This window comes from Hypomesus transpacificus, unplaced genomic scaffold (assembly GCF_021917145.1).
Source record: "Hypomesus transpacificus isolate Combined female unplaced genomic scaffold, fHypTra1 scaffold_251, whole genome shotgun sequence".
NCBI classification, from domain to species: Eukaryota; Metazoa; Chordata; class Actinopteri; order Osmeriformes; family Osmeridae; genus Hypomesus; species Hypomesus transpacificus.
Genome location: NW_025813779.1, coordinates 143,481 through 158,878, shown reverse-complemented (window position 1 = coordinate 158,878; position 15,398 = coordinate 143,481). Strand labels below are relative to the sequence as shown.

General features: G+C 51.1%; 1 protein-coding gene across 1 annotated transcript; it reads right to left on the bottom strand.

The window, feature by feature from the left end:
• Positions 1-5,109: 5,109 nt before the first annotated feature.
• Positions 5,110-13,882, bottom strand: tars2 (threonyl-tRNA synthetase 2, mitochondrial). Its single transcript, XM_047014464.1, has 18 exons — positions 13,694-13,882; positions 13,031-13,212; positions 12,587-12,701; positions 12,371-12,492; positions 11,794-11,902; positions 11,257-11,321; positions 11,061-11,139; positions 10,205-10,342; positions 9,948-10,046; positions 9,580-9,749; positions 9,317-9,479; positions 8,619-8,756; positions 7,853-7,930; positions 7,539-7,639; positions 6,089-6,190; positions 5,863-5,935; positions 5,583-5,697; positions 5,110-5,449 (listed from the first exon to the last, which is right to left on the bottom strand). The coding sequence occupies exons 1-18, from the start codon at positions 13,775-13,777 to the stop codon at positions 5,307-5,309; spliced, it is 2,076 nt and encodes a 691-aa protein (XP_046870420.1). The 5' UTR covers positions 13,778-13,882; the 3' UTR covers positions 5,110-5,306.
• Positions 13,883-15,398: the final 1,516 nt, after the last annotated feature.

The window sequence follows — 15,398 nt, the reverse complement described above, 5'->3', positions numbered from 1 at the left end:
TTACCTGAAGTCCAACCAGTGCCAAATCAAAGCAAACATTCAAAGGTGCGAACAGCTCAGGGGAGGATTAGCGTGGTGACCGAGCGACTGGGAGAGACAGCAGCCAGACTGGGATCCTGGAGGAACTCTGACACTTTCATATAAACTGAGGACTGAGATTGTGCTGAGCTTGGCCATGCTTATTAGACTCTGAGGAGAAGGAGAGAAAGGAAGAGAGAGAGAGAGACAGAGAGAGAGACAGAGAGAGAAAGGAAGAGAGAGACAGAGAGAGAGAGAGAGAGACAGAGACAGAGACAGAGACAGAGAGAGAGAGAGAGAGAGAGAGAGAGAGAGAGAGAGAGAGAGAGAGAGAGAGAGAGAGAGAGAGAGAGAGAGAGAGAGAGAGAGAGAGAGAGAGAGTAGGTGTGTGTGTGTGTGATCTGTATGGGTGGGCTCAGGGGTTATAAAAACATTTTTTTTTTTTTTTACGTCTTCATTTTTTATTCTTCAAGGAACTAAAGTGTAATAAATATTTAGGGAATTCATGTGTGATTGAAGCTTTGGACTGGGCAGTTGAATTACTGTGTCTGTTTGCATCCCCACTCATTGCATTGAAGATGTGAGTGTGTGTGTGTGTGCAGGAATGTGTGTGTGTGTGTGTGTTTGCCAGAACGTTCACAAGATATATCCGCCCTGCAGCCAACGCACCTGTCAGAAGAGCCGGGTACACCTCAGCTAATTGCCCAATCAGACATCAGCAGCTCACACAAACATAGACATGTACACACCTCTCATCACTGTCCCAGACACCCACTCTGTCAGAGAATAATCTAGAACAACTCTCTGTGTGTGTGTGTGGATGACTGTGTGTGTGTGTGTGTGTATGTGTCTAAAGAGGTTCTTGACCGCTGGGTCCTTGTTGTTATTTGGCACCAAGTCTCACAGACCTCCTGTTATTGTGTTCTGGGGTTTTCTCTAGAAAGCTGCAATGAGCACGCACGCACGCACGCACACACGCACACACACACACACACACACACACACACACACACACACACACACACACACACACAGGATTTGGGGTGGGTGGGTATTCTTAACACAGCGTAAGGGAAGGGCAGAGCAAGCACACAGACTATTTTGGGAGGTCAACCTTCAATCACAGGCTGTGACAGGTTCTCAGCGACACCAGGGACAATGCAGCAGGAACTGTGCTTCTCTTCCTCTGGAAGGCCGGGGGTCACTGTCACCCTGCCTCACCCTGCCTCACCCTGCCTCACCCTGCCTCCAGGAGTGAGTACGCCTCACCCTGCCTCACCCTGCCTCCAGGAACCAGTCCCCCTCACCCTGCCTCACCCTGCCTCACCCTGCCTCACCCTGCCTCCAGGAACAAGTCCGCCTCACCCTGCCTCACCCTGCCTCCAGGAACTAGTCCGCCTCACCCTGCCTCACCCTGCCTCCAGGAACCAGTCCCCCTCCACGAGGGTGTGATAGGTTGAAAACTAACACCACTTACAACTTCTGGTCCCATTTTGTGAGACGACTCTCCATTCAGGCCAGGCCTTCCACCTGGTCCTGGTTGACGTGTTTCCACCACCCGGAAGGCCCTTCCCTCAGGGGCCCCCGGGCCAACACTGGCCCTGGCCTTACAGCAGGCTAACGCAGATACTTATCAATGCAGTACCTCCCTTGGATCCCTTTGTTTTGGTCTCTACTCACAGCCAAGTAGTCTCTCTCTCTCTCTCCCTCTCTTTCTCTCTCTTCCCGCCTGCTTGTCCCCCCCACCCTTTCTCTCCCTCTTTCTCTGTCTTGCTGTCACTCTCTCTCTCTCTCTCTCTCTCTCTCTCTCTCTCTCTCTCTCTCTCTCTCTCTCTCTCTCTCTCTCTCTCTCTGTCACTCAAGCCCACTGGCTAAAAATAATTTCAGATGAACTCTGTGCGACTCCGACTGTAGAATGAACGATAGCTTTGTGTGTGTGTGTGTGTGGAGAGAGATAGGGCATGGGGTGTGTGTGTAATGGGGGGGTCGGAGTGCAGAGGGGGTTGGGCGGGGCACGGGGGGGTTGGGGGGGGCACGGGGGGGTTGGGGGGGCATGGGGTGGAAAAGGAATGTGAGAAGGAGGAGGGAGGCTTGATCTCCTTATCAGAGAGTCCTGCTTCCAGCAGTGTTGGTGGTATCAGAGAGTCCTGCTTCCAGCAGTGTTGGTGGTGACTAACGGTCTGTGGCCCCACTGTGACACTACCGCACTGCACTGGCTAAAATCAAACAAACTTCACAAGATCATTCGGGTTCCGAAAAAATGAACGTTTGACCGAAAGATGAGAGAACGAGAGTAGAGAGATATGGACATGGAGGCATCTCTCCTCCCCAGGCTTGGTGGTGTGTCTCTCCTCCTCAGGCTTGGTGATGTGTCTCTCCTCAGGCTTGGTGATGTGTCTCTCTCCAGGCTTGGTGATGTGTCTCTCTCCAGGCTTGGTGGTGTGTCTCTCCTCCTCAGGCTTGGTGGTGTGTCTCTCTCCAGGCTTGGTGGTGTGTATCTCCTCTCCAGGCTTGGTGATGTGTCTCTCCTCCTCAGGCTTGGTGATGTGTCTCTCCTCAGGCTTGGTGATGTGTCTCTCTCCAGGCTTGGTGATGTGTCTCTCTCCAGGCTTGGTGGTGTGTCTCTCCTCCTCAGGCTTGGTGATGTGTCTCTCCCCAGGCTTGGTGGTGTGTCTCTCCTCTCCAGGCTTGGTGACGTGTCTCTCTCCAGGCTTGGTGGTGTGTCTCTCTCCAGGCTTGGTGGTGTGTCTCTCTCCAGGCTTGGTGATGTGTCTCTCCTCTCCAGGCTTGGTGATGTGTCTCTCTCCAGGCTTGGTGGTGTGTCTCTCCTCTCCAGGCTTGGTGATGTGTCTCTCCTCAGGCTTGGTAATGTGTCTCTCCTCCTCAGACTTGGTGATGTGTCTCTCCTCCTCAGGCTTGGTGGTGTGTCTCTCCTCCTCAGGCTTGGTGATGTGTCTCTCTCCAGGCTTGGTGGTGTGTCTCTCCTCTCCAGGCTTGGTGATGTGTCTCTCTCCAGGCTTGGTGATGTGTCTCTCCTCAGGCTTGGTGATGTGTCTCTCCTCCTCAGGCTTGGTGATGTGTCTCTCTCCAGGCTTGGTGGTGTGTCTCTCTCCAGGCTTGGTGGTGTGTCTCTCTCCAGGCTTGGTGATGTGTCTCTCCTCCTCAGGCTTGGTGATGTGTCTCTCCTCCTCAGGCTTGGTGATGTGTCTCTCTCCAGGCTTGGTGGTGTGTCTCTCTCCAGGCTTGGTGATGTGTCTCTCTCCAGGCTTAGTGGTGTGTCTCTCTCCAGGCTTAGTGGTGTGTCTCTCTCCAGGCTTGGTGATGTGTCTCTCCTCCTCAGGCTTGGTGATGTGTCTCTCCTCCTCAGGCTTGGTGGTGTGTCTCTCTCCAGGCTTGGTGGTGTGTCTCTCTCCAGGCTTGGTGATGTGTCTCTCCTCTCCAGGCTTGGTGATGTGTCTCTCCTCAGGCTTGGTGATGTGTCTCTCCTCCTCAGGCTTGGTGATGTGTCTCTCCTCCTCAGGCTTGGTGGTGTGTCTCTCCTCCTCAGGCTTGGTGATGTGTCTCTCTCCAGGCTTGGTGGTGTGTCTCTCCTCTCCAGGCTTGGTGATGTGTCTCTCCTCTCCAGGCTTGGTGATGTGTCTCTCTCCAGGCTTGGTGATGTGTCTCTCCTCAGGCTTGGTGATGTGTCTCTCCTCCTCAGGCTTGGTGATGTGTCTCTCCCCAGGCTTGGTGGTGTGTCTCTCTCCAGGCTTGGTGATGTGTCTCTCTCCAGGCTTGGTGGTGTGTCTCTCTCCAGGCTTGGTGATGTGTCTCTCCTCCTCAGGCTTGGTGATGTGTCTCTCCTCCTCAGGCTTGGTGGTGTGTCTCTCTCCAGGCTTGGTGGTGTGTCTCTCTCCAGGCTTGGTGATGTGTCTCTCCTCCTCAGGCTTGGTGATGTGTCTCTCCTCTCCAGGCTTGGTGATGTGTCTCTCTCCAGGCTTGGTGGTGTCTCTCTCTCCAGGCTTGGTGATGTGTCTCTCCTCCTCAGGCTTGGTGATGTGTCTCTCCTCTCCAGGCTTGGTGATGTGTCTCTCCTCAGGCTTGGTGGTGTGTCTCTCTCCAGGCTTGGTGATGTGTCTCTCTCCAGGCTTGGTGATGTGTCTCTCCCCAGGCTTGGTGATGTGTCTCTCCTCCTCAGGCTTGGTGATGTGTCTCTCCTCTCCAGGCTTGGTGGTGTGTCTCTCTCCAGGCTTGGTGATGTGTCTCTCTCCTCAGGCTTGGTGATGTGTCTCTCCTCCTCAGGCTTGGTGGTGTGTCTCTCCTCCTCAGGCTTGGTGATGTGTCTCTCCTCCTCAGGCTTGGTGGTGTGTCTCTCTCCAGGCTTGGTGATGTGTCTCTCTCCAGGCTTGGTGGTGTGTCTCCAGGCTTGGTGGTGTGTCACTGGGAGGATGGAGAAATGGATCCTCTCTGTACAGCGTCCGAGTCTCTTCCTGTTACGCAAGACTGCGTTCTGTCAGGTCACGTGTTCAGCACGAACGCGCTCAATCGACCCTCTGTGGTGAACTGGAACAGAGGAGCCAAAGCCCCCCACCTCTGCTCCCCAGCCGTCTGGCTACAGCAGAGAGGACCCCTCTCACAGCCCACTAACAGCCACCTCTCACCAACACGATCCGGTGAAGCAGTGCTTTTGTCCGGCCTGGTCCAGGTTTGTCCCTCCCCCCCCTCCACTATTCCGTCGCTGTTGTGACTCATGTCCTTTCCGTTCGGTCGCTCTGCCTCAATTAAAAAAGAGGAAAAGCTGACCTCTGCCTTGCCTCTACTGTTTCCATTAAACACACACGAAGTTTTCTCCTATTTTAGTCAAATGACCTCCACCCCCATCTCTGTCTCTCCCCCCTCTCTCTCCCCACTTCCTTCCAGTCTTTTAAAGGTATGGTTGCTTTTCTATTCTTGATATTCATGACATACTGAGGATTACATAACAGGGCAGTTATCTGATTTAAGGGGTATTAACCAATCATATCTGATACCTGACAACGCTGACACAGCATCCTGTATGAAGACACCAAAGGGGATTACACAGAATTTGCTAACTGAGACGCAACCAAAGACTCCGAATAAAGTTACGTTTTATTATCAAAATCATCTGGGTTATTCTTTAGACTGTAACCAAGTGTGTGTACCTTGATGCACGGTTATTATTTGTGTGTGTGTGTATGAGAGTGTGTGCGCCTTCATGAGTGTGTAGGTATGTACGAGTGTGTGTGTGTCTTCAGAAGTCCTCCTGGTTGCTGCGTGTGTGTGTGTCTTCAGAAGTCTTCCTGGTTGCTGCGTGCGTCTCGTAGCTCAGAGAGGGCCGTGAGGACGTCTCCTGTCAGCCTGCTGCCCAGCTGCCGACCCCCTCTGGTCCTCACACTCACTGTCCCACTCACACACTCCTTCTGCCCCACCACTGCACACACACGCACACACACACACACACACACACAACAGAGAGAGACAGAGACAGATAAAAAGAAATCTATTTAAGAAACTAACTAAGGCAGGAAGTGATTAGGACATTCAAAAAGCTCCTTCATGTTTACCGAATGTGTAGTTGTACTGAGAGAGCTGTGCTGCCCGGATCTTTTTGTTTAAGGTGGCTCCCTGCCCACAGTCCAGGTCAGCCATGAAGCCAGCCTCACGAAACTGCCCGACCACCTTAACAGGAGACAAGAGTTCAGAAGGGCTTTAGTGAGCCAGGATCAGTCGCACTGCTAACATGGAGCACAGCACCATGGGGAGGGGGGGGAGGAACACCAGCAGGAACAGCAAAAAGATGCGGCGGGGGAGGACACTGGAACAGCCAGTTTGATTGGTGCTGACCTGCTGAGCATACGACTCGCTGTTGCCCCCTACAGGAATAACCATGACCTGCGCTGGAGACAACCACAGGGGCCTGAGAGAGACAGAGAGAGACAGAGAGAGACAGAGACAGAGACAGAGACAGAGAGAGAGAGAGAGAGAGAGAGAGAGGGGGAAGTTAGTGTGAGGACACCGTGTACACCACAGGCCTATCAGTTAGTGTCTGGTGGGGGTGGTTGGTACTCACCATTTCCCTCCAAAGTTCTCCGCAAGGATGGCGATCATCCTCTCCAGAGAGCCCAGCACGGCTCTGTGGACCATGACCGGCCGGTGCAGCTCTCCATCAGTCCTGGGAGACACAGGGAGGTTAGACCTGTCTGTCTGTCTGCCTGCCTGTCTTTCTGTCTGTCTGTCTGTAGGGAGGCCTCACCCACAGGGAGGTTAGACCTGTCTGTCTGCCTGCCTGTCTGTCTGTCTGCAGGGAGGGCTCAAACACAGGGAAGTTAGACCTGTCTGTCTGTCTGCCTGTCTGTCTGTCTGCAGGGAGGCCTCACCCACAGGGAGGTTAGACCTGTCTGTCTGCCTGTCTGTCTGTCTGTCTGTCTGTCTGTCTGTCTGTCTGTCTGTCTGTCTGTCTGTCTGTCTGCAGGGAGGGCTCAAACACAGGGAAGTTAGACCTGTCTGTCTGTCTGCCTGTCTGTCTGTCTGTCTGCAGGGAGGCCTCACCCACAGGGAGGTTAGGTCTGTCTGTCTGCCTGTCTGTCTGCAGGGAAGCCTCAAACACAGGGAGGTTAGACCTGTCTGTCTGTCTGTCTGCCTGCCTGCAGGGAGGCCTCATACACACAGGGAGGTTAGACCTGTCTGCCTGCCTGCCTGCCTGCCTGCCTGCCTGCCTGCCTGCCTGCCTGCCTGTCTGTCTGTCTGTCTGTCTGTCTGTCTGTCTGTCTGTCTGCCTGTCTGCCTGTCTGTCTGCCTGTCTGCCTGTCTGTCTGCCTGTCTGTCTGCAGGGAGGCCTCATACACATAGGGAGGTTAGACCTGTCTGCCTGTCTGCCTGTCTGTCTGCCTGTCTGCCTGTCTGTCTGCAGGGAGGCCTCATACACATAGGGAGGTTAGACCTGTCTGTCTGTCTGCCTGTCTCTCTGTCTGTCTGTCTGCAGGGAAGCCTCAGACACCAGGTAAGATATGCTTTAGAGCACGGGTCTTCAACCCCAGTCCTGCATGTTCTAGATCAGGGGTGTCGAAGTCCGGTCCTCGAGGGCCGCTGTCCTGCATGTTTTAGATGTTTCCCTGATCCAGCTCACCTGATTTGAATGAAGGGTCGTTATAACAAACCATTTAATTGAATCAGGTGTGTTGGAGCAGGGAAAAATCTAAAACATGCAGGACAGCGGCCCTCGAGGACCGGAGTTCGACACCCCTGTTCTAGATGTTTCCCTGCTCCAACACACCTGGTTCAAATGAATGGGTCTTTGCCAACACCAGACGAAGGCTGGTAACGACCCATTCATTTGAGTCAGGTGTGTTGTGGACCAGGATTGGAGACCACTGCCCTAGAACATGCAGGATCCTCAAATGTTCCTTCACAAGGTGAAGAAAATACTTTTTAAAAACCAAAAGTTATTTACACTTCAAGTTACTGCAATTGAGTTACTCAATTGGATAAGAAGGATGATTGCATTACCATGTGATACTCACCCAACATACTGGAGGTCAAATCTGATTGGAAGCTGGAAATCCAACTGGATCGTGGCACACTGGTGCTGTCGACCAATGGCGTCCTTGATCTGAATATCGATCTAGTACCAGCAGGATGTGAGCATGTCAGTAACAGGTCAGTTTAGTCATCATTGCTAAAAACAGCAACATGGACAAACACAAATGACCTAAATCTGCTGGTGTAGGTTCTAGACAACTTCATATTGATTAGGCAAACATGGACACAGTTCAATTCTATCAAAGGCGTTTATGGCCAATTATCTTCCCAGGTGGCTCAAGCCCCTCCCCCTGACCTTTGGCCCATAGAAGGCTCCGTCTCCTGGGTTGAGTTCCCAGCGCTGGCCAAACTGCTGCAGGCTCCTTTCCAGCTGCTGCTCAGACAGAGAGGGAGGGAGGACAGCTCCGTCAGGGCGACCACAACAGACAAAACAAGCACTCCTTGAAGACGGTGCTTCAGAGCTAATTTATCTTTATTTCATCTCTCCACTATCAGGTCTAATCAGGCCCAGAACTCCTTCAGGAGGCCTCCTTTACGGTGCATTTCACATCGAGATGGTTTCCTAAGAACAGACAGCTGCTTTCATCTGTGAGCTAGGCATGACACATTCCAAAGCCTGCATGCTGATTGGCTGATTGGTTCCATTTCTCAGCGTGTTTAGTGTGGAGTTATCCATGAGGTGTGAGTTAGTGTGAAGACCCATCTGTCTGCACACGCACACATTTACCCAGCTGGGCCAAGTGCTCCCCCACTCCCCTGTTCCTCATCCTACATTCCCAGTGTGGGTGCAGGGCTTGCAACTCACTCTTTTCCTCACTGTCCCACATTTTTTCAACCTTTCAAAAACCTTTCAGTTTTTCGAAACTTTTGACAAAATAATTTTTTTCTGCCTTTCAAAACTTCTTACAAAAAAAAAGATACATTTTTGGGGGGGAAATAAGGATTTAAAAAAATATTTTATACAAAGTTTCGAAAGGTTTAAAAAATATTTCCTCTCTATTCTCCTCTCAAAGATGTCTTTTCTAAACGAGCCTCCGTAGTGTGTATCTGAGCGTGTGCACCTCCTCAGCCGTGTCCCACAGCTCTGGCTGGCCCAGGTACGGGGTGGGGCGAGTGGAGAGCAGGCAGTGGAAGGAGAACCCAAACACCTCGTACACCCTCCTGACAAAGTCTAAACAGCCCAGGATCTCCTGCTCCAGCTGGGGGAGAGAAAGAGAGAGGAGGGGGGAGGAGAGACGAGAGAAGGGGGGAGGAGAGACGAGGGAACAGCGTTACCATCAGAGGACAGGCGTATCGCATGCTGAGTGAGCCATAAGCAGATTCCGGGAATCATGAGGATCAACTCTCGAGAATGAGCTGGGAGGGTCTGTCGCCGTAGTGACGGTCTATTCCTAAACGCCGGGCTGATTGAATTAGCTACACGGAGAAAAACGAATCACTGGTACACGATCACGGGACTGGGCCACTAACAGAAGCACTAACAGCCCAGCACACACCCACCGTTCTACTGTCCTGCACAGGGACATTTCCCCTGGAGACGGCCTTTAGCTTACAGGGTCAAACAGTCAGGAGGTGCACCCTAGAGACGAAACAAAGCTCTCCATTCAGGAGGACGGAGGCCGGAGAGAACAAGAGTCAGGAGATCTCCTTTCAACACCTTCCAGTCCAGTGCCTGTACGAACTGACTGCTTCTTCACTTCAATCGATTTCTTCAGGTTTAGATCAGGTTTTGACCGTGTGTGTGTGTGTGTGTGTGTACCTGCTGTGGCGTGCAGAAGATGTGTGCGTCGTCCTGGCAGAACCTGCGGACGCGGGTCAGACCCCCTAGAGCTCCCGAGAGCTCGTTACGGTGCAGCGCCCCAAAGTCAGCCCAGCGTAGAGGCAGCTCCCTCCAAGACCTCACCCTCTGCTCAAACATCAGGCTGGAGGGAAGAGGGTGAGGACGTCAGTGTGTGTGTGTGGGGGGGGGGGGGAATACTAGCATGCGTGTGTTGAGGGGTACAGCCACGTGTGTGTTCTCACCAGTGTGCGGGGCAGTTCATGGGCTTCAGAGCATAGGTCTGTGTGTTTTCCGACGTCACAGTGAACATGTTCGCACTGTAGTGTTCCCAGTGCCCTGAGCGCTCCCACAATGCAGTGCTGTACAGGGTAGGGGTCACAACCTCACTGAAGCCCCGCCTTCGATACTCACTCTAGCAAACGGCAGAAGGGAGGTGAGGGGGGAGCACAGGGGGGAGGACAGGGAGAGGGTTATTTCGGGTAATGTAAAGTTCAGACAGTGACTAAACAGTCATTGAGGAGTTGTTAGTATAATATCCTGACTACTGATGAGAACACTGCTGTGCTGAGGATGCAGTTTGAGCTGAGTGAGTGAGTGAGTGAGTGAGTACCTTTATGAAGTCGCTGAGTGTGTTGTAGATGTGGGCTCCTTTAGGCAGGAAGAAACAGCTTCCAGGACTGACCTCGTTAAAGAAGAACAACTCCTGATCCTGAGGGAGGAACATAGACAAACAGGACTCTTCCAACTTTCTCTCTCTCTCCATTCTCCCTCCTTACCCTCCCCCCTCCCTCCCTCACCCCCCTCCCCCTCTCTCCCCTCCCTCCTCCCCCTCTCTCCCCTCCCTCCTCCCTCACCCCCCTCCCGTACCGTTCCGATGCGGCGGTGGTCTCTCTTCTGTGCCTCTTCCTGTTCCTTCTCCCACCGGTCGTGCTCCTTCACTCCTGGGAAGGCCACGCCCATGAGTCGCATCACGCCACTGACCTCCGCCATCGTCACAGGAGACACCTGGACAGGGGAGAGAGAGAGGTGGAGGGAGAGAGATGGAGAGATCAGCAACATCAGAAAGAAGCAACAGGGGGGATGAAGAGACGGAGGAAAAAGAGAGAATTGAAAACAAAGGGAGACATGGAGAAAGAGAGAGGGGGAGAGATAGAGAGAGAGGATGAGAAAGTGACAGCAGCTGATGTGTGTTTCCAGCGCTCTGTGTTTACAAGTGATTGGAGCAGGAAGCTGGGCCTGGGACAAACACAACATCCTGCACCAGCTGCTGTTTCCATGGAAGCCCAGTCCGCCCAGCACCAGAGCAGTACGGAAACTCCAGAATCAGACAGGGAGGACATTCCATCCTGCCCTCCAGTCCACTGGTCATCACAGGGGAGAGGGGGGGGGGGGGGGGGGGGGGTTGAACACACAAGCCTGTGTGCATTGGGTCTTCGCCACAGCCCCAGTAGTGGGTTTATTGTAGTTGGGACCAAACTGTCAGTTCCATGTTTGTTTACCATGTCTGACTGCCAAAGCACAATGAGCAGAGGCCCGACAGTAGAACAGACAACAAAGATAAACAATGTCTACATTCCAGGGAATAAACAGTCCCTGAAACAGTACTGCTAAGCACAGCTGGCAACCATGAATAGAATAGTTTACTAATCTAAGGTGAACTCCGATTAGCATCCAATGGAGTTCTATTTTCATTAGAGAAAGAGACAAACACACACACACACACCTGGAGCATCTTGAAGGCCTTGAGCAGACCTGTGTGTGGGAGGAGAGGACCACTCCACACTCCTATGCTGTCTCCATACCTAACACACAAAACAACACATGGGACTGACTGAGTTTTTTAGAGAAGGGAAGTTTTGAAAGAGGACCAACTGTGTGTGTGTGTGTGTGTTAGTGTACTGTGTGTGTGTGTGTCACACCTGTAAACTGGGATGGTAGAACCTACAGTCTGCTCGTTGATCAGCTGGAGTATCAACTTACAGTCCTAAAAACCAGAAAACAGTATTTAGACATTTGTTTAGTCAAACACACACAATACACATCATCCAAGCCTGTCAAATTCTCCATCCAGGGAGCCAGCACAGTGAGGAGTTAACACCCACTCAAATGATAGGTTTTCACAGACACACCTTCCACCTCGCATTCCTCCATGGTGAGGAATATCAAAAGGTAATTACCAATGTCAACATGTATAAACACTCAATTAGACACGCGGCAACAAGCACAGTGTTACAGAATACATTCTAGCTGCTCCAGTCTAGCGCCTTATCACTGTCGCTGCATTCCACTATGAACACAGATGTCGCTTCACCCAAATATTCAATAGAAAAAAATAACAAAATGATCACAAAATGAAGAAGGGTTGGGTTGTGTGCACTATAGAGCAAACCCTGTTTTATCAGAACAGGTCAAAAGCAAGCGTCATCGCACACAACCAGAGATGAATGACCTCTGACCTGGAAGAGTTCTTTGGCTTCCTGCACGCTCAGCTCCAGTCTGGAGAGAGGAAGTCGCAGGGCGGCGGCTTGCCGGCATCTCTGCTCCACCTCAGTAAGACACAGGGCACTGGGGGAAGGGTCGCAGGACAGGGCAAGAGGCAGGTCATCGACAGGTCAGGGTGGAAGCTGTTAACAGCCCTACACTGACCTCTGACCCCTGTGCCCCTTCATGCAGATTACAGAGGAGTAGCTTGACTGGGTTAGGGTGACATGCTGTATGCTGACTGGACCCTCACACTGTGAGCTTGACATGCTGTATGCTGACTGGACCCTCACACTGTGAGCTTGACATGCTGTATGCTGACTGGACCCTCACACTGTGAGCTTGACATGCTGTATGCTGACTGGACCCTCACACTGTGAGCTTGACATGCTGTATGCTGACTGGACCCTCACACTGTGAGCTTGACATGCTGTATGCTGACTGGACCCTCACACTGTGAGCTTGACATGCTGTATGCTGACTGGACCCTCACACTGTGAGCTTTACTGCTTCCCCAGAGCCCTGTCTTATCCAGGAGAGAAGGCCTCTCACCTGTTCTCCAGCCTGTGGTCGCAGAAGAACCCCGTGGCTGAGGCTCCTTCTCTGCACAGCTCCGCCCCAAAACCCCCCTCCAACACCCCTCCCAGGACGCACGCCCCAGTCCTCCACAGCGCCTGGAGGACACAAGGAAAGAACGGGGTTTTCTTTGAGTAAATGAGAACGTTCCTCGGTTTCGTGGCGCGTGAGAAGGTCCCTGAGGGCACGTACGTGTTTGCCGTCGTCGCTGTCGAAGCCCAGCAGCTGCAGTTCACAGTCACCCTCCAGGGGGCGTTGCAGCTCCCACAGAGCTCCGTTCACCCTGGCCACCAGCGCTCCTGTCAGCCTGTGGGGGAGACGGGGAGAGGAGGTTAAGGACAGGAAGTTAGCAAGAGGGAACACTTCAACACCACTGACTCATCACCATCAGCCTGAGGAGCACAGGCCGTTTGACAGTCCTCAGTGTGAACCTGCCTCCTCACTGGTGTTACTGACCACATCTGACAACAGCCTCACAGATGAGTATTGTAAGGTTAAGACAGATCGGTGATGACAAATGCCAAACAGGAATGAAAGACTCTAAGGGCGAGTGGATGTGTGTGTGTGTGTGTGTGTGTGTAGCCTGTACGAGGTCTTGTACGTGTTGGAGGTGAGGACTTGAGGAGGGTCAGTTACTGTGCGTTCTGGGCGATGAGTAGAGGTGTGGTGATGCCGGCTGTGGCCTTCGCTGTCCTGCCGTCAGCCAATCGGACGCTGAGGATCTCCTTCTCGCCGGGTGTTCTCCTCCCATCGCCCCGCCTCTCCTGGAGAGACTCAAACAGCCGCACGCGCTCAGACCGGCTCGGGGATTCCTGCAACTGGGGAGGGGGGGGGGGGGGGGGGGGGGGGGGTTGGTTAGATTCTCAGATCCATAAATATTTATAGATAAAAAAAAATAACAATCCACATCCACACAGAGAGACTGATGGGCAAGCAGAGCAGTTGTGAGACGAGCTAAGTCTATAACCTAAATTCTAATATATGGAAGTATATCCCACATCTTTTATGGATATGTTAATACACAGCAATACAGGCACCAAGCCATGTCACACAACCAGAACATTCTGCACACAACCCTGTGTGAGCTTTCAAAACAGTTCATGACATTCATTGACTGACAGGTGTGAAAGAGTAACGTATTTGACTTAATAATAACAAGGCTAATGTGGCACACACCCCTATTAATACTACACCTCTTTTTGGTTCGCTAGCTACCCTACATATTTAAGCTGCTGTAACTGTCAAATGCTAGACAGACTGATTTCATTCCTGCGATCCAGCTTTGGTAACCTTGCACACCTTGCTATACCGCCTGTGACAACGAAGAACCGCACGTGACAAGGTTCGACAGACGGGCAACCGTAATAGCACAGTAACCACCATCCTCAGTCTAGGAACATCTACAACTCCACGGTCATAACATTTTACAATCGTCCCCAACACTGCATGCGGCCATAACACCGGAAGAGTGATACAAATGAACTAGAAAGTTGATTGGACCAAACAGGAAGGAGGCGGAATCTTGTGACGCAGAGGAAAGTGCTCGTTCACGAGCCTCAGTCTAGAATGCGCGCTCACTAATCAGTACATGCGGTGGATGGGCTAGATTCAGGCGAGGACGCTATAGAGACAGCTTGAAATTAACAGTATAAAAGAAAACCATATTAATTTGTGGCATACATAACTAAATATTTACTTCCGCCTAAATACCGCAGCTATTATTACATGGTAATACGCAGAATAAGCCCATCCAAATATCTGTAGCTCACTGAAATGGTGCAGCGGCTAAAAATGACTGGTCACGCTGGGCAACTGGTGAAAGGGTGACATCGAGCATCTCTCAAGTTCAGGACTAAGCAAGTGAAATAAAACACAAACGTTGGACTCGAAGAAGCCAACAGCTTTGATATCGTTATGACGGTCTTTACATTTTTTATAGCCTACTACAGCTAAGATACAATATGCTGAAACGGTCGCTCTAATAGTAGACGATGTGATTGTCCTGTCAAACTGTTTTCGGGTTGTTAAATATTTCTCTTTCAAACTGACTACAGTTTTAAATAACGATTAAATTGTGTTTTACCAACTTTTGTCAGGAAAGATACATTCTGACTGCAGTGGCTGTCAACGACTGAAATAACCAAGTTCTATTCCTTTGCAATACAGAGTGCAAATTATTATTTAAAATGTTGGAATTGTTTATGAAGACTGACAGTTTAAATACTAGTCTTATTTATAAATATGAAAAATACACGCATTGATTTAAAGCGTGTATAATTACTGAAAACGAATACACGCTATTCTCACCAATAAACGACAAATATGGTCACATTTTAGGGACCTCGCTGGCTGTATGATCATGTGGAAGGTTTTGGGCCAGTTTATATCCACTTGGGGGCGCTACGACCTATGTAGCTAAAGCGCTTTCAGTTGAGGGCTATAAGGAATCTGTTACCAATATGACCGTCTCTGAAACGGTCGCACTTCAAACATACATACGGTCTAGCCGTGGTGGGGTGCACTGCAAGAGTCAAATGCGGTTCCCAGGCACCATATCCTGCACCCTCAGAGATAACGCAACAGACACGAACTCAGTCTTCAGTAGCAAATACAAAATGCAAGGAACATTTTCTTTTTTTGTGTGTGGAAGCGTCTCGACAGCCTGTAAAATCTATCCGCACATTAAGTATAGGGGCCGATCTGACAATGTGATTGTTTAGCTAAGAATTGCGTGACTGACTCCGGCTGTTAACATGTAGACCTAGATGTGCTCAATTTATGAAACAATTATTGTTTAAAAAAAGATCTACCCTCACACAAACATCTGGGAATCAATAATATCGCTTTCTGTGCCAATACAGATCTACATATAGGGTGAGCGTGAGATCAGGAAAAGTCCAAATCCTGGACTTTAGTGGTGTACCTGCCTTCCATCATCGGTAAGACTCATCTACCAGACTATATCATTAAATCCAATAATATAACTAAAGCCACAATATTAACC